Consider the following 18,403-nt stretch of genomic DNA (forward strand, 5'->3'; position numbering starts at 1 on the left):
AGGCCTCTGCTTCTACCAAGCACCTCAGAAGTGCTGGAGGCAGACGCCGGCTGAAGCCCCACACCACAGCTGCTGCCACAGCCCTGCCCCACCTACCAGCCTTTCCTCCTGCTGCAAGAGGGAGGCCGAGCAAGAAACCGGCTCCCGCTACCGCCTCCCCTCTCCCTCCCTCCCGCCCTCTCGAAGGAGGGGATCAGCAGCGAGACCACTCACCCTTTTCCACAAGGGCTGGACACAGTCTTCGATCCCTTCAGCAAAGATCCCGGGGGGAAGCCATCGCACCCGTGCTGGGAGACGAAGCCAGGAGCTGTCTGCAGAGCTTCACGTGGCCACGCCAGCCCAGGAGACGCCGCACGTGCTGCCAGCACACACTCACCGCTGCACCCCGGAGCGGGCACTCGCAGCCTCCTGCCCCGCAGGATTCCCCTCCCGCCAACGGAGGTGGGCCAGACAGCTTCCGTGGCTGGCAACATGGCGTAAAAATGGCACGCCGTGCTCCGGAAGACTGAAAAGTTGAGCTTCAAACCCCTGTTTTACAATGGCAGCAGCTCCCCAAGGCCGCTGAATGAGGAGGACCGGAGTGGAGAAGCGCTCCGTGCCCAGTTACTGGTGCCTTCGCTCACACAGGAGAGCGGCCACACACACACGCATGTACTTGCGCACGCTCACGCTCTCTGGCACCGTTACTGGCTCTCCAGGAACAGCTGTGGCACTAAGCAGCTGCTCCAGAAGGCTGGTGCTTCCTTTGGCTTTCCCATGGTGGGCAAGGAAGAGAGGGAAGGACAAAGTCTGTCTGCGCACGTTGTCACCGAACTGAGAACGTAACAGAGAGAATCGCTTGCCTTCTCCCGTGATCCACAGGTTTTTCCTTTTCTATACTGATACATGTACAAAATTACCGAAGGGTTACAGCTACCTGCCATCCAAATCCTGTTCTCACAAAATACCTAACTTTAGCATGCAAGACAAAGAATGCAAAAACCATGCGAGAAAAAAAAAAAAATATCTTTAATTCAGAGGTAAAATGTTCCTACTGTAGGAAAGGATACACAAACCAAAGTGCCAATTCACAATTTTGCGCTCTCCTCAAAGTTTTTGATCTGAAGGCAGGACTTAACAGTTTATATTACGTATCTTTTTCTAAAAAATACTTAGGAGTAAGAGCAAAGCTCTTGGAAGTCCAAAGCCTTTTCCCACTCCTTCCTTCCAAAGAGGCAGGAATGGGAGAAAAGAGAAACCGCCATTTAAAAATGTCAAATCCCTTATTTGCACAGGTTTATTTTGAGGTTTGCAGTGGAACATTTTGCTCCAACAAGCCATCAGCATCAGCAAGAAAGCAACATTTAGTTTGATGTTACCTTGCTGGCGCTGGTTTGTAGCACTGCTATACTGCTTCCCCCAACAGCAGCCACCGTTTCAAGGCTCAGACAGCAAAACGTCCTACACCGAGTCTGTCGGCTTTACCCTAGTTACTGATGCATCAAAGCACCAGGGTGTGAGGAGCTCCCCCGGGGATGCCGTGGCTATACGGATGCAAGTGGGAACACACAGAATTATTCTCATAACAATTTTGCAATTGTCTGAAAAGGTATCAGCAGCTACCGTCAGCGGCACTAAAGGCTGCAGACTTACTCTAGATCTCCCCATCCATTTTTAAACACCACTGCCTTAACACATCATCTTCTCAGCCTCCCAACAAAGTCGGATTGAACTCTGAGCTAGCGGAGATAGATTTGTATCGGAGACAGCACAAACCGAGCCTACTTGGAGTTAACTGCCCTACAAAATCATACCGAGTCACATACATGTCACTCACCGACTGACTCAACCTAGGCCAAAACGTCCTTGGGAAAGATCTGCACTCAACCACCGCTTAACACAGCGCAGTTTGCAGTAAAACACCACAGTGCACTTAAAGCCATTAAATATGTTTACGTCTGCTGTACTAATTCACATGACCAGAGCGTGCCAGAGCCTTCAGTTTGGCTAGGCCCACACCTCACACACACAGAGGCAGCAAAAGCTTTCAGAGAGCCGAAGGCAATAGCTCAGTTGCAAATACCTTGTTCACAAGCACCCACTTGGCAATTTAAGCCCTTACTTTTAACCTCAAATTTGTTTAGGAAGGAGCCACTCTAAATTACATTTCTCTTATTACACCACGTACAAACAGATACACTAAGGTTTAGAAAGCACATTTTAGCATTAGTCAAGGACCCAGGTCCTGTAACAGACACTGTGTAAGATGAGGGGAGGTAAAAAGAGGAAAGAGTAGCCCCAAGAAATGCACCTCTGGATGCACGCACGTCTCTGCCTTAAAGAGGATCCTCGCTCACCACGTACCCTCTGCTTTCTTCTGGCTACAGAGGCATTCCAGCAGTACTAGGGACACCCCAGGCAGCCCCAGGAAACCACTGCATCTCAAAGGCAGAACCTTTAAAAGGTTGAAGGCAACATCATGCAGTAAGATTTCAGCGTTACCTAAAACAAAGTAATTTATACAATGTTACATGCTGCACAGAAACCATTCAAGTCATCCTTCACAGTACATTAAATTAATCATTTAGTATATGGTAGCATGTTCCTTGGGAAGTCTTTGTGTATTTCTTTAAGAGCCAAGAGGTTCTTCTCAAAGAGAAGAGGGAAACATTGTTACGTGACAAGTGGATTTAGCTTGTCAGATAGAAACAAAAGAGGAAAAAAAACCCTCAAAACCCAGGACATGCACCACACCGCTCCCCCATCCTCCCCAAACACCACTTCAAATACTACCCCATGACAACAGCAGGCTCTGCACTAATGCCAACATTACAGGTAGGAGGAGCTAAAGAAAAAGCAGCCCAGCTACAAAAGGGTTAACATTACAGGTTTTGATAGGAAAACGCTATTAGGGCAGAATAAGGCGTTATGCTAGGCTACGACATTAGGAAGACTCTTGTGAAAAGCAACAGATTCTGCCCCGAGCTCACACACGCTTTTGAAAGATCTTCCCATGAGTGGAACACCACTATTTAACCAGCCTCTTTGGCACCTAACGTCCTGCTGGCTGCTAACACCCTGAACACACTCGCAGGCAAGTACGCGTGTAGCCAGGTGCTTCCACCCCGGTTCCAGTCTTTGCTAAATGCCTACAATATAGACAAACAGAGGGACAAAAGCTAGATCATGGTTTCTTTTTATTTTAAGATGTCACTACTAACACACATTAGTCAAGCTATCCTAAGTAACCCCCCTAGACAACTAGGGAATCTAAAATCTTCTAAGATTTTATTAGCTCAAGAGACCACCGTTAAAAGCTTTATTTTTAGTGTTTATGTAATAAAAGTCTAACAAGCCTGACATTCTGCATTCGCCCTGTCAGACTAATGTGCGCTTTAGTGACAATATCCGTTTACAAATCAATACTACATCATACATCATCCCCACCTTTATCTCTGGAAAGTGCTAAATGGAGTCAATGGACCAACTATTTACAATTTCAAATCCTAATATATTTACAATAGAAACCAAAAGTATTTAAAACCATTAAATATAGTGTTTAACTCTGCTATATTAGTTTACATGAACACAGCTTACCTCTGGCATCATATTTCCAATACTAATATTTCTGCCAGTAATTTTAGATTTTTTAAAAAAATTGCTATTCCTGGAGGGAAAAAATAAAAGCTTAAAAACCAACCCAAAACCTCCAGGCATTTCAGAGCCCTGAGGAATTACCCACCCTAAACAGTCTTCAGGTAGAAGTACTGCAGTGTTCGAGAGACTTCCAAACTCCAGGCAAGCCTTTAAAACCTAATGCATATGTAAAACATTAAGAGTCAGTAATCCCTTGAACAGGTTTACTGGAGTCACTGCTACCATTCTGTTTTTACTAATCCGTAGTCAAGAAGGAAACTGCTGCTTCGCTGTTTCTCCCTCCATTACATTCCCTCCGCCCACAGAAAGTGTTTTGTGCACCATCGTCCGGAAGAGCTAAGTAGGCATCGTCTTCTCTTCTTTGCTGAAAGGCTGCACGGAGCCAGGCTTTACCCACGACAGGCCAGAAACGTGCATGCTTTTGCAGTGCTGATCGTCTGGCTTCTTCTAGGTGGAAGAAAGTCACAGTCAGAATCATTCGGTACCCCAACCCCCCCCGAGTCCCACCCCATCCATTTTCTCTTTGGCACGTACAGGCATAGAAGAGGCTAGCATCGCTTCCCCTGCTCAGAGGGGAACAGCCAAGCGAGCACTGCTTTCATTTCTGGGAACGTGTGGGGTGTCTGTAGAAACACCCTGATGGTACAGGACAGTTTTACCGACTTAGTCCTTGCACTGCCACCCTATCATACCATGAAGATTAAAAGATACTTTTTGAATAGTGCCTCTTGCTTGAAGGCCATGGCCCGGCACCACTGCACTGCTCTTTGCCCAACTGCTCGGTTCTACAGAGAGACGCACCGACCCAAATCCGAACACTTCTGTCATTAACCTGAAGTCAGAACCATCGCATAGTACCTTGTGACGCTGGGCATCCTGCGGAGGAGCACTCCACCACCCTGAAGGCTTCCCAACACACATTAACATGGCAAAGCAGCAGCTATATATATATATACACACATATATATATACACACACACACACACAGTTGCTATACCATGGAGTTTCCAAATGCCTTCCCAGGATGGCTCTTCCGAGTATTTATCGCAGTTAAATGCTTCAACAGTAACTATTCCTACCCAACACCATGCAACAAACATTCAAGACAGACTACTGAGATTTCGAAGACAAATAAGTCTTCAAGCTGAGGAAGAAAGATGCAACTTCAAGCATCTGTAGGTTTAAAGTAGTTTAAGATGAGTCAATTGGATACATACTCTAGCAGGTCAAAAACAGAATAGCTTGCAGGTGTTTTTTGCATACCAGGAACTAGCCCTGCCTCCACGCTGCTATGGGCTCATCTGAGCACCTCCACACCGAGCACAGCAACCCTGGAATGACGCATCAAGTTCTCGAAAGCGGTAATTACGTGAGTAGACTTTGTCACACTACGGCAAGCCCTTTGCCTAACAAAGTAAACTAAGCCAGCAAGAAAACTGAACCTGCACTTCCTCTGCCCCTCCCCACGTTTTGAGTAAAAGGTGTAAAAATGCTGACACAATTGCCATACCACATCAGAAAACGGCAAACAAGAGGGACCAGTTAAGCCTGAGCCTGGCAGAGTAGCTCCTGCACACGGGAGACCGTCTAGCAGAAGCCAAGTGCTCAGCAGGGCACCGGGACACTCGCAGCCTTCCCAGGGCTACAGCTCTAGAATAGCCCAGCCGTTTCCCAAGGCACAGGAATTACACAGGTAATAAACAAGGACCCAGGATTAGGAAACTTCCTTTTACAGGGAAGGAAGAGAAAGTTCTCAGCTGCACTGACATTTTGGAACAAATCTAAGGCACAGGAGCTGGGCCGTTCTTGCTACCAACGAACTACTCAAGCACTAAAGTACCACACATGCAACAGTTACTGAAGACACCAGCATTCACTTAAAGAAATTAACATGCATCTCCAAAGAAAAAAAGACAAAAGAAAAGTCACTGTTTGCTATCAATCTCCAAGACATCATACCCCTTTCATTTCAGGCACCTCAACCTGTTCTTTTTCTTTAGGTCTTTGATTTGAAAGGTAATAAGGAGGTAGAGAATGGAGGAGAGGAAGGGGGGAGAAGTCAAAAGTATTTCTTAAAGTTATAAGAACATCAAGAACCTGATCAAAATGTTTTTCTGTGCACTCTAAGGCTGGAAAAAGGCCACCTCACCTCTAGCCCTGACTCTGGCAGTTGGGAACATTGCTACACTGAGTTTATGAGCAGCACATTTTATTAAAATCAATGTAAAAATCTCACCCATGCCAGAAGACATGCAAAAACACGAGTTAAAAGCTTGCAGCAAGGAAGACTGAGGTTTGGACTGACAAAAAAACCCCCCAAACAATTAATTAAAAAAAAAAAAAGCATCAAACCACACCACAGCTCTAGAGCAAGGAGCCCGAGTCACTAACTAAACCACGTAGAGGGCATTTCCTTGCATGCCAGGCAAAGGTACCAGCCACAGTTTCAGAATCTTTAGGCACTGCAAGTGGAGTGGCTTGTCATGCCACTCAGTGCAGACTCAGAATTGCTGTGTGACAGCTCTTGTCAAGGGCAAAGAAATAATTTCAAGAAAAAGACCCCAACAACAACCACCTCCCCCCCAACAGCAAAGGTGTTGCTCAGGTGAAAGCTGTACGAACCAACACATCCTTGCTGTGTCAGTAGTAACTCTAAGCACCCTTCAATTAGCCGACGTCTTCATTAGACATCAGTAGCATTGGAGAGGTGAGCAAGGTACTCTGCTTGTGCTCTGGTTCAGTTGTGAAAGATCTCACAGCAGAAGAGAACAAAGACGCTGGGGGCTGCCAGGTTATGCAGAAGCGGTAATGGCCATGACAAGTGCAGGACAAGCTGTTAAGACTGTCAGCAAATCTCCTCTCTCCCCTTATTCCTTCCCTTCCATCCCTAAACAAAACACATCTGCCAAGTGTGCCAACAACTGTACGGACAAAGCTTTCAAGCTAGCCAAATGATTAACTGCTTAACACACTGAAGTTAGAACAGTGACATAACTGCTTAGTTAGGAGTCCGCATCTGTTCCAGCACGCCAGCTGATCCAAAAGAGGGGCAGAATAAGGTCTGTCTCATACTCATTCATCACAAACAGGCAGAGAAGCTTTTTTCCCTTATCAGGCAATAAACCCTTCCTACAGCGAGGATCTCGACCTTGCGCATACCTTCTGAGTCAACATCTTCTCTCTAGCTTCATCATGTATAGCTGGATTCCACGGAGAAAAACTATGGAGAAAGTAGAGTTATGTCTCACTTTGTATTTTTGCAAACTGCAGCATCTTGTAGAAAGCAGAAGTTTCCCTTGGGTTAGTTCGCTGAATTTCAAGTAAACTACAGGTCTGAGTTTTCAGTGTTAAAACATACACCTAAGAATTAAATTTACATTGTCATGGATCTTTACAACAAAAAGTATTTAGGTTTTTGTTCTTGTTTGCAATGAGAACCAGCAATTCAGCAGGTGCTATGTGAAATATGTCTCATATTCACCATGGAGCTGACTGCTCCATCCCCCATGCAGTCAAGGTCAGAAGTATTTAAAAAGTGTGACCGAAGCCACAGTAATGCAAACTGAGTTCAAGAAAGCCCAAAAGCAGCATTTACTCCATGGGTACCTCCAAGAGAGGTGGGGTGTTCTGGGCCTTTTTTTGTTGTTGTTGTTCGGGGGTTAGTTGACAGTTTTTTAACTCTTGGTTGCTTAGTGAAAAAAAACCAGCAAACACAAGCATCTGATTATATTTAAGATTCACTCAACTCAAAACAGACAGAAATGAGGGTAGGAATATTCAAAATATTGCTATACATGTATGAAAAAACAGGTCAGAACTTGGCAGCAAAAGGCTTCAAACCAACAACTATACCAAAACCTGTTGTTGAACCATTAGGGCATGGCGAATTTGCTCATGGGACTTACATGATTGCATAGGGATCCTCTATTTTGGGCTGATCAAATAAATGACTGCTGCATAGTTTGACACTGTCCACCACTTTACTTTTGAACAGCTGAATATCTTTTTCATACCTGCAAGAGAGAAGCAACGTTAAGTATTTGCAAGGAGGCACAGGTTTGCTCTAGAAGCACAGATAGGCTTGTCAAAGCCTCAACTTGAGTTCCTAGTGCAACCAACTGTTGAGGTAGAGACCACGAACTCATAAACTATTTAATAAACCTCTTGTTTCTGCAAGTCTATGCAAAAGTCTTTCAGAAGACCATGTCTGTATGCACTGAAGATACTTACAGCACTGCAGCCTCAGGATTCTGAGGACTAGTTGTATCAATCTTGTAGAAGACTCTGCGAGCATACATTAACACTTGCCAAATGTGATTATGATTTCGCCTAAAAAGAAAAAAAAAAACACGCAATGAAGAATGGAACAAACTTCTTTTCAATTATACATCAATATGTTACCACTAACCTCCATTTTGCAAATGCTCTTTTCACATCCAGTTCACCAGATAAAGGATCCACTAGTGGATGGAAGACGGGCAGATCAAAAACCAAGCGCTGCATTAGAAAAAAGTAATTTATTATGCTAAAATCACTGGGTGAAGGTCAGTCAGATGTTGCTTCCAAATACTAATTGTTTCTGTGTGAAAAGAAAGCAACTTGAAGTGATTTATACCAACTGTGAAACTGTAACCCAACACACCCATGTTACATGCAGGGTCTTGTCCTCTCTCACATGCTTATCACCCAATCAGGAAACTAATCCAGCTAACTGCACAGGCACTGGTGCCAACACAGGTAATAATATGAGATAAGATCAGATTAGAGGAGTTTTTCTGGTTTAGCTATTTGTGACTGAAAGCTTTTTACATACTTGAGCTACAATCAATACTTTTTTTTATCCTACACATTTGCAAGTAAACTGCGCAGTGACATCGCGGTGTCTCCAGTTCCGTACAGCTAGCTTCCTCTCGTGTCCGTGCATTCTTCCAAAAGAAAACTTAGTTTAGACAGGAAGGCTTTAAAGCCCTATTCCAGCAGGAGAATGATGGCTGTACCAGAAGTACTAAAGTCTAATCTTCAAAAGAAACTGTTTCCTACTAGTTCTGTCCTTTTAAAGATGATAGCTTTACACAAAACTTGACACCACACAGACAGCTTCCTGACATACCAACTTGTTCTCAGCTACAGCAGTTACACACACATCTCCCAATCCTCCCCTTAAAGGAATTTGGCCAAGGGAGCCAGCTGCTCTGCTCTGGAGAGTCAGATTGGCACAATATTATTTTATTTTTATTTTTTAACTGATGTAATAACTCTAGATACTTTTCCTTAGAGAAAAAAGAGAAAGCAGAGATAGAAAGTAACACCACACCATCTATCTCCTTCTCCCTTTGTTTCACCAACATTATCCTCAAGTTTTTTTAGTTCTTTGTTTCAACGTAATTTAGAAGAAAAACAGGCAAAAAATCCTTCAGCACTACAGCCGGCGTGCCCAGATTTTATGTTCCATTCTATCACTACTCAGAATTTGGATACTTCTTCAAGTGTTTCAGCATTGACCACCTTGCTGAGGAAGTAGCAGATCAAGAGTTGAGGTAAAGAACTGGTTGATTACTTAAGACTCTAATGCATCTAACCTCAGGAAGTTCACTCTACACCAGTCTCAGTAATCAGAGTAACAGGATTCCTCCACAGATATTAGGAAATATGTATAAGGTATCACAAATGAGTGCAGCCAACTGAATAAACTTAGTTCAAGGAAACGAGAAGCTAGTCAGTGTATCAGCTTTAACAGAAAGTCATACCTAGAACACCAGAAAAAAAGAAAAACCCAAGACACACATAACCACTTACCGGGCAGTCTCCATCTGGGTAATTATCAGGAATATAAACAGTAAACTTAAACACACCATCCTGGTACAGCCCATGTCTTATGAATATTACACCAAACCACACTGCAAGGGAAAAAAAGTTTGCTTGAGTGAAAGATTTTTTACCAAAAAAAAAAAAAATCTACATACATAAAAATCTTAAAAGTTAAGTTTAAACTTACTTAACGCTGATCGGTAAGATGGCTGCACGTAGACACCTGGCAATTTCTGCTTTACAACCAAGGTACTGCAATTAAAATCGGTATTTAGAATAGCCCCACAACAACACTAAGCCTACAGCAAGCTGACAACAGTAAACCCAGAACTTACTAACAATAGCTTAACTGGGGACTTCTTCCACAAACTTATACTCAATTGCCAAGGGCAGATTGCTCACAGAACGAGACTGAAGAAAACCAGCGAAAGCGTGTTCTTTAACTCTTGCTGTTCCCACCCCTCCGCTTAGAGTTACTAACGTGAAACATTTTTTCTCCTGATAAAACTGTAAGTAGAGAAGTAGAAATAAATTCTTCCCCAGTCAACCCATTTAGGTCATGTCAGTATCAAAATTTCCACTTTTCTACTGAATCCTCAGTTTCAAAGTAAAGAAGGAAAAAAAAAAATGTAACTAATTTTGAAAGCAGATCTGCAGTCAGTTGTAGTTAATTCTGGAACGTGACCAAACTTTAACTTCAATTTTAAACAAGCAGTCTTTCAGTTTCAGATGAGATTATGCTGCAGGTCAAACAAATTACACTGGCAACTGACAAAACACAGTAACAGAGAATAAAAAGGACAGTCAAGTAGCAAGGTGTATTACAGATCCGGATCGAGCAACCTCAGGCATCTCATTAACAGGATGGACCAAGCCATTTTCTCAAACTTGCGCTTATTTGCCATTTCACTTCTTGCACTGATAATGCAGTCACAACCTTCAGCCATCAGTGACTGGTGCACTATGAAAACAGTTTCTACCTCGTCCTTTGCCTTTTAGGTAAGTCCACTGATAATTAACAGTGCTACTGGGGCAAAATGTGCTATTTTTCCCATTTTTCAAACCAATGAGCACAAGAAGTTCCTAGTAAGTTTAACCAGCTGTAGCTGTATGGTATGCAGACACTATTGAACACTATAAGCGATAAACAACATTATTCACTTTGTAGGTTTTCCAGTTACTTGGCATACAGGTCCATTACATTGAATTCCACATGCCTGCGCAAATACACAATAATCTTCAAGCAAAGTATTAACACAGTTCTCTACTTACAATTGCCATAAAATTCATTACTATTTTCTAATAATGAATCTGTTAAACTAGAGGAGTTTACATTAGGGTAACAACGTATTTTCGCATGCTACAGAAGAAAAACATCTTTCTTGGACTAAGAAGTCTGTGTCAGTTCCCTGAAAAAAATAAATTATTGTTTTGAGAGTTCTCACTTTCAGCTGAATGGTTAAACGCAAAAACAGAGTGTTGCATAAGGACTCCAGGGATTTTGTTCCAAAAAGCACTACATACTTGAGAATCCAGCATGTCTATTACAGAGGAAGTCCCTTCAGCTTTGTAGCACAAAACAGTTTATGTAACTTTATATAACTAGAAAGTTTTGCAGACAGAGATCTGTATGCTCCCACAGCAGTCTACAAACCACTAGATTGGATCAAATGCAACTGATCCAAAGAAAGCCATTTAAAATCACACTAGCTCCTCCCTCATAAGTTTCATGTAAAATATCACTGGTAGACAGGAAAGAATATAGTCTTTCTAATATCCGCTTAAGCTGTATCAGGCGGTGTTCAAGTGTTCCATGTAACAACCAAAGGAAGCTCCCACATCCTAACTCCATTAAGACAGTACCATATATTCATAACCATCATCCCACCAGACATCTGCTCGCTACTATTTTAAATATTTGTTTCAAAAATTTGGTATTTCTGACCAAAAAGCTATTAGGATACCTGGTCAGGATGCCTAAACCCAAAATGTGTTCACTTCAAGGGTGAGCAATACAGTGACTAAGAAAACCACATCTAAACGCACTCCTGAAAATCTCATCTCTTTTCCTCTCTCCTTCTACCTCAAGAGATTGAGACTGCTGCTCCAGAAGACTTTTGTGGAACTTCAGTTTTACTCCAAGGACTATGGAGAGGCACCACACAACAATTAGTTTTTTCTCCACTGAAGCATAAGCCCAGTGACCTAAAAAGAAAGAGGAAAAAAAGTGAAAACCTACAATTCTGCAAGGAGGGAATACTCCAAATAAAAAGGCCCATAGGAAGCATGCGTTCCATTTGTCGACTGGGATGACGTGGCAGGTGAAGCAGGCTTGGTTATTGGCACAGCATTCTTTGGAATAGAAGGCAACTGTTTCTTTGCAGAGGCTCGTAGAGGACTGGTTCGCAGCTCTCCACTCAAAGTTTTCTCTTCAGCATCAGGTCTCTGTTAGATTAAAAGAGAACCATGAAATTACAGACCGCATCTCATAAGCGTTTAAGATATGAACATATTTTAACACAGGTTTAAACCCAACTTTGCTCATTACAAGCTTGGCCAATGTATCTTGTGTTTCAGTGTTCTATTGCTGCGGGGGTGTCTCTGGATTTTGTTTTTAAACAGACTTTTATTCAGTCAAACCTAGCCTACAAGTACAAAAGTAATCAATGCTAGATAGGAAATCTGCAGATTAGGACAAATACTTAAGGAGGCTTACATTTATTTAGAAACTGGAACCAGATAGCATGTAACATCAGCTTAGAAGTCAATCTATTTCTAGCACACAGTGCATCAAGATAAATCATTTCTACTGACAAGGATCCTCATGTTCTAGACTTCAAAGAGTCCTTAGAAGTAGCACAGTAAAGCCGAGATGAAATAAGAACTTCCTACAGAAAATTTCACGTTATCGCACTTCCTGCCTGTGCTTAAGACACCAACATCCCACTTGGAACTGATCATACAGCCCACTCCCACCGTGAGAGAATCACCATTTGACAGTGATACCAAGTTTAAATAGTTTTGCTCCAGGAACATTTTTATGCTTATGTCATCTTCTATCAAAAAAGAAAAGAAAAACCCAGAAAACTTTTTGACTTAATTGGTCACTGCTAGCAAACACCGTACTATGTACATTCTATAGGTTGCCAGGACAAACCTGCAGGCTGCAGACTTGCGATTAGGCTAGCTGTGGCGTCTAAAGGCATAATTTAAGCTACAGTGTTTTGAAGCACTCGAGACATGGACTAGAAAATACTACCTGTGTCACAAGCATCATCGAAGTTATCTCACTGGCCCTAGCACCGAATACCTAGGAAGCGATTAACCCTAGAACTATGACGCTTTTATCACTGCTACGATCTACAGAAGCAATAGCATTATGGAGGCACAGTTTTGTCAACATCCCTCCACACGCAGTACCTGGCTGAGCTCTACACAACAGTAAACAAATGTCCTAAGAAACAAGCATCACAACCATTTGAACAAGGTGGTTTCATTTTTCCTACTTCAGATAAGAAAAAAAAAAAAAAAAAAATCAACAAATTCCAGAGTAGACTCCATCCACAGGTACATTGCAGGTAACGCAGCTCAAAGCTAGCTTACACTTTTATTGAAGACAATTCACAGTTCTTGGGATAAACGGCACACTCCAACTTCATTTATAGATCATCTGATGGTCTTTCCCAGCACGGCTACCACCCCTCAAAGCACGTTAACACCTTACGGCATCCATTCATTAAATACCTTGCGCACAGAACTCGTAGACATGCTCCAGAAAGGGTTCATAACGTGTATTCCAAACAAAGGCCTGCAACTTCTCAGTGTCTTCAGAGAGTCCTCGGGTCCCTCTGTTTTACACCCTAAAAATAGACACAATACATAGGCATTTATAACAGATAAACAGGACTCAATATATAAATAGGATTCAGATCCAGTTCTGCAACCAGGCTGACATTTCTGTCACTTCAGAAGAAAATTTATTGTAGTTAAAACTGCCAACAGTTAAAATTGCCAAAGCTGTATTATGTATTAGACTCCAGGACAATATTACAGTGGTCTATGAAACCATTTTTGCACATGAATCCCTGCCTTCTTTCTGCTAGAAAGAGACTCTACATTCTGCATTCCATGTTTTGTCTTGCTAACTGGAAAAAAACAAAACCATCTGTTGGCTCACCACACTCGGGGAAGATCCTCTACACAGAGAAATATGAAGTTATCACTTCACCTTCTCAGTCCAGCACCAGACAGTACCACAGTGTCTGACTCCTGGAGCACAGTTAAGTGCTGCCCCTCGCATATGCTGCTGACTCTGAAAGTTCTGAAGTGCTCCGGTTTGAAAAAAAACCCTCTGTCATTCCTGGTGAAAGAGATGATCCTCCCATTGAGTTTGCATCACGGATGTGTCATTTTGTTTTCATCTGCATTGGAACACCACCAGGAATAGACAAAGCCGCAGAACACAGAAGCTTCTCTGGAGCTTATTTAATGGTTTCACTACAGGCACCACGGCTTAGAGCTCTTCCGATCAGCAGTTCAATAACAAGGACTTCAGCAGTATTTGGAGTTTCAGTGTGTCACCTACTGAATACATCCTTGGTCTACTCTTCCCCCCCAAAGTCTTGCTATTGTTTGTGCAAGAACTCTCGACTACAGCACCTCTTGTCTGGCATAGCCCATTTCCTCTACTCTTTCTTCTCCGGTTCTCTTAGTTTCCCTTCCCCTCCCTAAGGGCCACTCCCCAGCCCCCATTTCTGGCTACATTAACTAAGGTTTTGAGACAATCCACTTCATTCAATTTCTTTAACAGGAGGTTGTACAACATTGATGAAGGCAATTCACAGGATGCGAGAGAGAACAGCACAGGCTATTGTGGTCCACACTAAGTTTTTCTGCAGTAAACGGCACCACCTGTTCACCCATTGCCGTGATTAGTTTAGAAAACATGGTGACATTGAGATCAAAAACCTTTCTGAAAGGAAAGCAAGTCAATCCTGTTAAAAAATAAATAAATAAGCCAGACAATTTATCCAAAGAAAGTCTAGCAATAATAATTTTTTAAAAGGATGACTGACAGCAAATTGTAGGTATCCTTCTAGACTATATAGCAGCCAAGCATTCAAAAAATGCAAACCTCATTCAGAAAAGTGACGAAAATTAAATTACCCCACCCTAAAATTATCTCAAACATTCCACATGATTCTTTCAGATACTTTTTCTCTTCAGCAGCCAGAGAGAGTCTCTCATCACGCCGAGCCACTGAAAACCAAGTCAAGAGATGGCTACTGCACTGAGGCATGCCCTATGATAGCAGGAAGAAAATGTTTTCAGTTTTCCCCATCCCCTATGTGGAAAGCTGAGCCAGGCCACAGGGCTATGCCAAGGGCCTTTTCTCTTCCATGAAATCCAGCCAGACTAAATAAGAGAGCAAGACACTGGGCTAAGAAGGTACAAGATATTTTCTTGGGAAACTTCAGTGTAACCAGAGGGTGGAGGAACTGACGCACAAAGAGAGCACCCGAGTGCTAAGGCTTCGACAAGACAGAAAAGTGCTGGAAGCTGAGGTACAGGTTGGAAGACAATTAGCTGGAATCTAGAGTGATTATGGGTTTGGATTTTTTTTTTCTTTGTTTATTTTAGCCTAGTGGCTTTTTAAGACTAGGTAATATAAATCGCATTATTCCTGAAGCAGAGATATGAAATACAGGAGTTAGGCAGTACAAAGAATGATGCACGTACATAAAAAACAGCCTAACCTATTACCAGTAAAACAAGGAACTGATCTAGAAGCTTGATAATTGGTGCTAGAGGAGTTCAGTCACTGACTCCACCTTTCAGAAAGTATGCACCTCAGCAGACTTCCAGCTTTGTTGAAAAGCTTTTCACTACGGAGATGCCAATTTACAGGCTATTAAGAGCAGTTTATATCTCCATATCAAACACTACTTTAGCTCTCGCTAAACTACAAAAAAAAACTCCCAGAGACTATCCCGTACAGAGATCTTTTATCCAGTTGCTTGCTAGTAAAAAGTCATACATGATGTTGTCCTAAACTTATTGTTAAACTGTCTCCAGTCTCATTTACCTGTTAAAACACCATTTACGATTAAGAACTAATAACCTTAGAGTACCAGCTTCCCAGAGAAGGGTCATTTAAAAAGCCTTTCAAGACTTTTTAGAGTTTGTTTATTTCTAGTCACACTCACTCCTTCCAGCTACACTACCTGGAACTGGAGAATGGCATCAGTACAGGAAACTTACCTGCAACTGTTCATGTTCTCTAGTGGCTTCACCTCACAATTTACTACCCCACACTGATCAGGAGAATAATGAGGAAAAAAAATAATCTACTAACAGCACATTTAAGTTAGTTTGTTTATCCTAGCTCTCTCTATGCCAAAGGTCTGCATCAGACAAAGAGCAAAGTCCCAATGTCATTATGTGCAATTTCTAGGCAGCCTAGTCATTCAGTCTTACACGGGACTAGAGCATTTTACCATTACAGCATCTTACGGTACTGTAACTACCAAAACCATCAGCCTTCCCAAAAATGCCTATACACTCTCCTCATTTTATGAAAAGGGAATAAATACATTAAAAATCATCACCCTGTCTCCCTTTACAGTCATCATTCACAGTGCCTCACCTAAGAAAAGGCTTAACAGTACTGCTCAGTAATACTCTACTAATTTCCACTAGCTCAAGAATAGAACGTAACAACAACCCTCCTAACCAGTCATCCTCCCATGGGCTTTTTATAGATATCTTTTTCTCTGCTGCAACTAAAAAAAGGCACAACACAAACTTGTGAAGAAACATTATTTCAAACGCTGCTTCGTGGAACAGCCTTCCAACTTCTACACAGAACTGCGTTACTAAGGTCCTATCGCACCTGGGCCAATAAAGCCCCCTGCTGCCAGGCACAGCCCCTGTTGATGTTCACCAGCACTGAGGTACACAATCTATGAGGGCAGTCACAGCAAGTGTAAACTCATGCAGCGCTTCATCACCACGCTGACACGTCAAAAACCAAACTCACCGCTGATGAAAACCAAAATTTTAAGTACTTGGGTTCTGCACCTTTTTTTTTCTCTACAGTAGTTATTCTCACTAAAGGTTAATTCTATGATTTGTACCTACCGCCATATCATGTGTCATATTTTTCCACTGTCATCAGATTAAATACAACACTAAGTCAATTCAACAAAAACTCCATCTGCCTGGAACGGAGTACTTAAGTATTTTCTGGAAACAAACAATTCCTCAAGAAAAAGAAACACATATGGACAAATCTATAATAGAGGTATATTTCTATGCATGTCTTTTGATGCATTTTGTTCCCTACCTAGAAGGAAAAGGAACCACCTGTACGCCTGAGAATAAACAGAGCTGACTAAGCAGAGCACTAGAGAACAATACGTGTTGATTACAACACTACTGCATGGTTGTCCAGCAACTGTAACCACCAGTTTACACCAGAACTTATTTCTCCTCAGCACACCTACCCCCGATCTTCTTAGGGCCCAAGGACTTGGCTAGCCCACCCCTTAACCCGCTGGCCAACAGGGGAGTCGCTGAAGGAACAGGCATGCTGACCAGTTGGGCCTGTTCGCCAACCCTTCCTCCGCAGGTGGATTACACCTTTCAGGCCAACACCTGCTGCTACGGCTTCATCTTCTAACGCGCCTCTCAACGAGATCGGCACCGGCCCCTATACACGGGCTGACAGCCCGAAAGGCACCTGCCAAGCTCCAGCGGGCAGCTGGGCACCCGGAGGGGACTGTCAGCTGGGGGCCCGGTGGGTCACAGGAGAAAGAAAAAATAAAAATAAATAGAAACACCTGCGAAAGCCCGAGCCGGGCCAAGTCTCTGCCCGCCCGCGGCGGGACTCCCGACCGAGGCCCGGGCTGCGCCTGGCCCCGCACAGCGACGCCACTCACCAGGGCGGGGAGGAGGCCCGGCCCCGCTGCCGGGCCCCGGCGGGAAGGGCCGGGGGTGCCTCACACAGCACCGGTGCCCCTCCGGGGGAGCGGGCCGCCCGGGCCGGCGGACACCCAGCGCGGCGGTGGCAGCCCCTCACGGGGCGAACGAGCGGGCGCCACCCGGCTCCTCACGGCGACAGGTGACGGCCCCGCGGGGCGCACCGACGACCCGCGGCCGGAGCTGTCCGCTGCCCTCCCGCGCCGGCGGGCACCGGCTCCCCGCCACCACCGCCGCGCCCGGGAGGGGCGGGCCGGGCCCCGCGCTGCCGCTCGCTCACCCGCGCCGAGGCTCCCGCCGCTCCGCTGCACGCGCGGCCCAGGCCCCGCCGCCGCTCCCCTCTACCCCCGCCACTGCCCCATTTAAAGCCCGCCCCTCACCATCGCACATCCGGACCCGGCCTTCCCCTCAGCCAATCACCGCCCGGTTCTTCCGGGAAGGCTCCGCGGGGCGGGGCGCGGGGAGAAATCCAGCCAATCACAGCCACAGTCCTGTCTGCGGCGCAAGAAGGCCGGCGCCTCTCCTGTCAGGGCGCGGGGCGTGCGGCCGCCGAGGGCGCCGCCCTGCGGCTGCGGAGTGGCCCGGGTGCCTGTCCGTCTGGGGCGGGCGGGCCGGCGGTGACGCACCTGCCACTCTCTCAGCGGGAGGAAAGCGCCGGGGCCGGAGCTTAGGGAAACGAGCGTCTCCCATTGGCCGGCGGCGGGAGCGGGCAGTCGCGCCATTGGCTTCGGGCCGGGGCGGCCATTAGCCTGCGGCCGGTCCGCAGCTGCCTGGGGGCGCGGGCTGAGGCGGGCTCGGTCGCTGCCGGACGGCGCCTCTCGGGTCGCGGCCGGGGCGGGGTCGCCGCCGCCGGAGTTACGAGTGCGGAGAAAAGGCGGCGAGCCGGGCGCGGCGGGGCCCGTGAGCCGCAGGGCAGCGGGAGCCGCTGAGGGAGCTGCCGGGGCCGCTGAGGGAGCTGCCGGGCGGCGCCCCCCTCACA

At 44.9% G+C, this 18,403-nt stretch overlaps 1 protein-coding gene across 5 annotated transcripts; it reads right to left on the reverse strand.

Moving 5' to 3' along the window:
- Positions 1-3,159: 3,159 nt before the first annotated feature.
- On the reverse strand, positions 3,160-17,897 carry AKTIP (AKT interacting protein). Of its 5 annotated transcripts, none has more exons than XM_056360465.1 (10): positions 17,805-17,897; positions 13,189-13,304; positions 11,684-11,889; positions 9,632-9,696; positions 9,433-9,533; positions 8,045-8,133; positions 7,867-7,965; positions 7,542-7,649; positions 6,796-6,856; positions 3,160-4,080 (listed from the first exon to the last, which is right to left on the reverse strand). In XM_056360465.1, the coding sequence occupies exons 1-10, from the start codon at positions 17,812-17,814 to the stop codon at positions 3,973-3,975; spliced, it is 963 nt and encodes a 320-aa protein (XP_056216440.1). In that variant the 5' UTR covers positions 17,815-17,897; the 3' UTR covers positions 3,160-3,972. The 5 variants fall into 5 exon arrangements, with proteins under 5 accessions (XP_056216440.1, XP_056216439.1, XP_056216441.1 ...); XM_056360464.1 differs by having other exon boundaries at positions 3,160-4,083; positions 17,805-17,896; XM_056360466.1 differs by lacking the exon at positions 17,805-17,897 and adding an exon at positions 17,705-17,797 and having other exon boundaries at positions 3,160-4,083.
- Positions 17,898-18,403: the final 506 nt, after the last annotated feature.

Source organism: Falco biarmicus, chromosome 15, assembly GCF_023638135.1.
Source record: "Falco biarmicus isolate bFalBia1 chromosome 15, bFalBia1.pri, whole genome shotgun sequence".
NCBI lineage: Eukaryota > Metazoa > Chordata > Aves > Falconiformes > Falconidae > Falco > Falco biarmicus.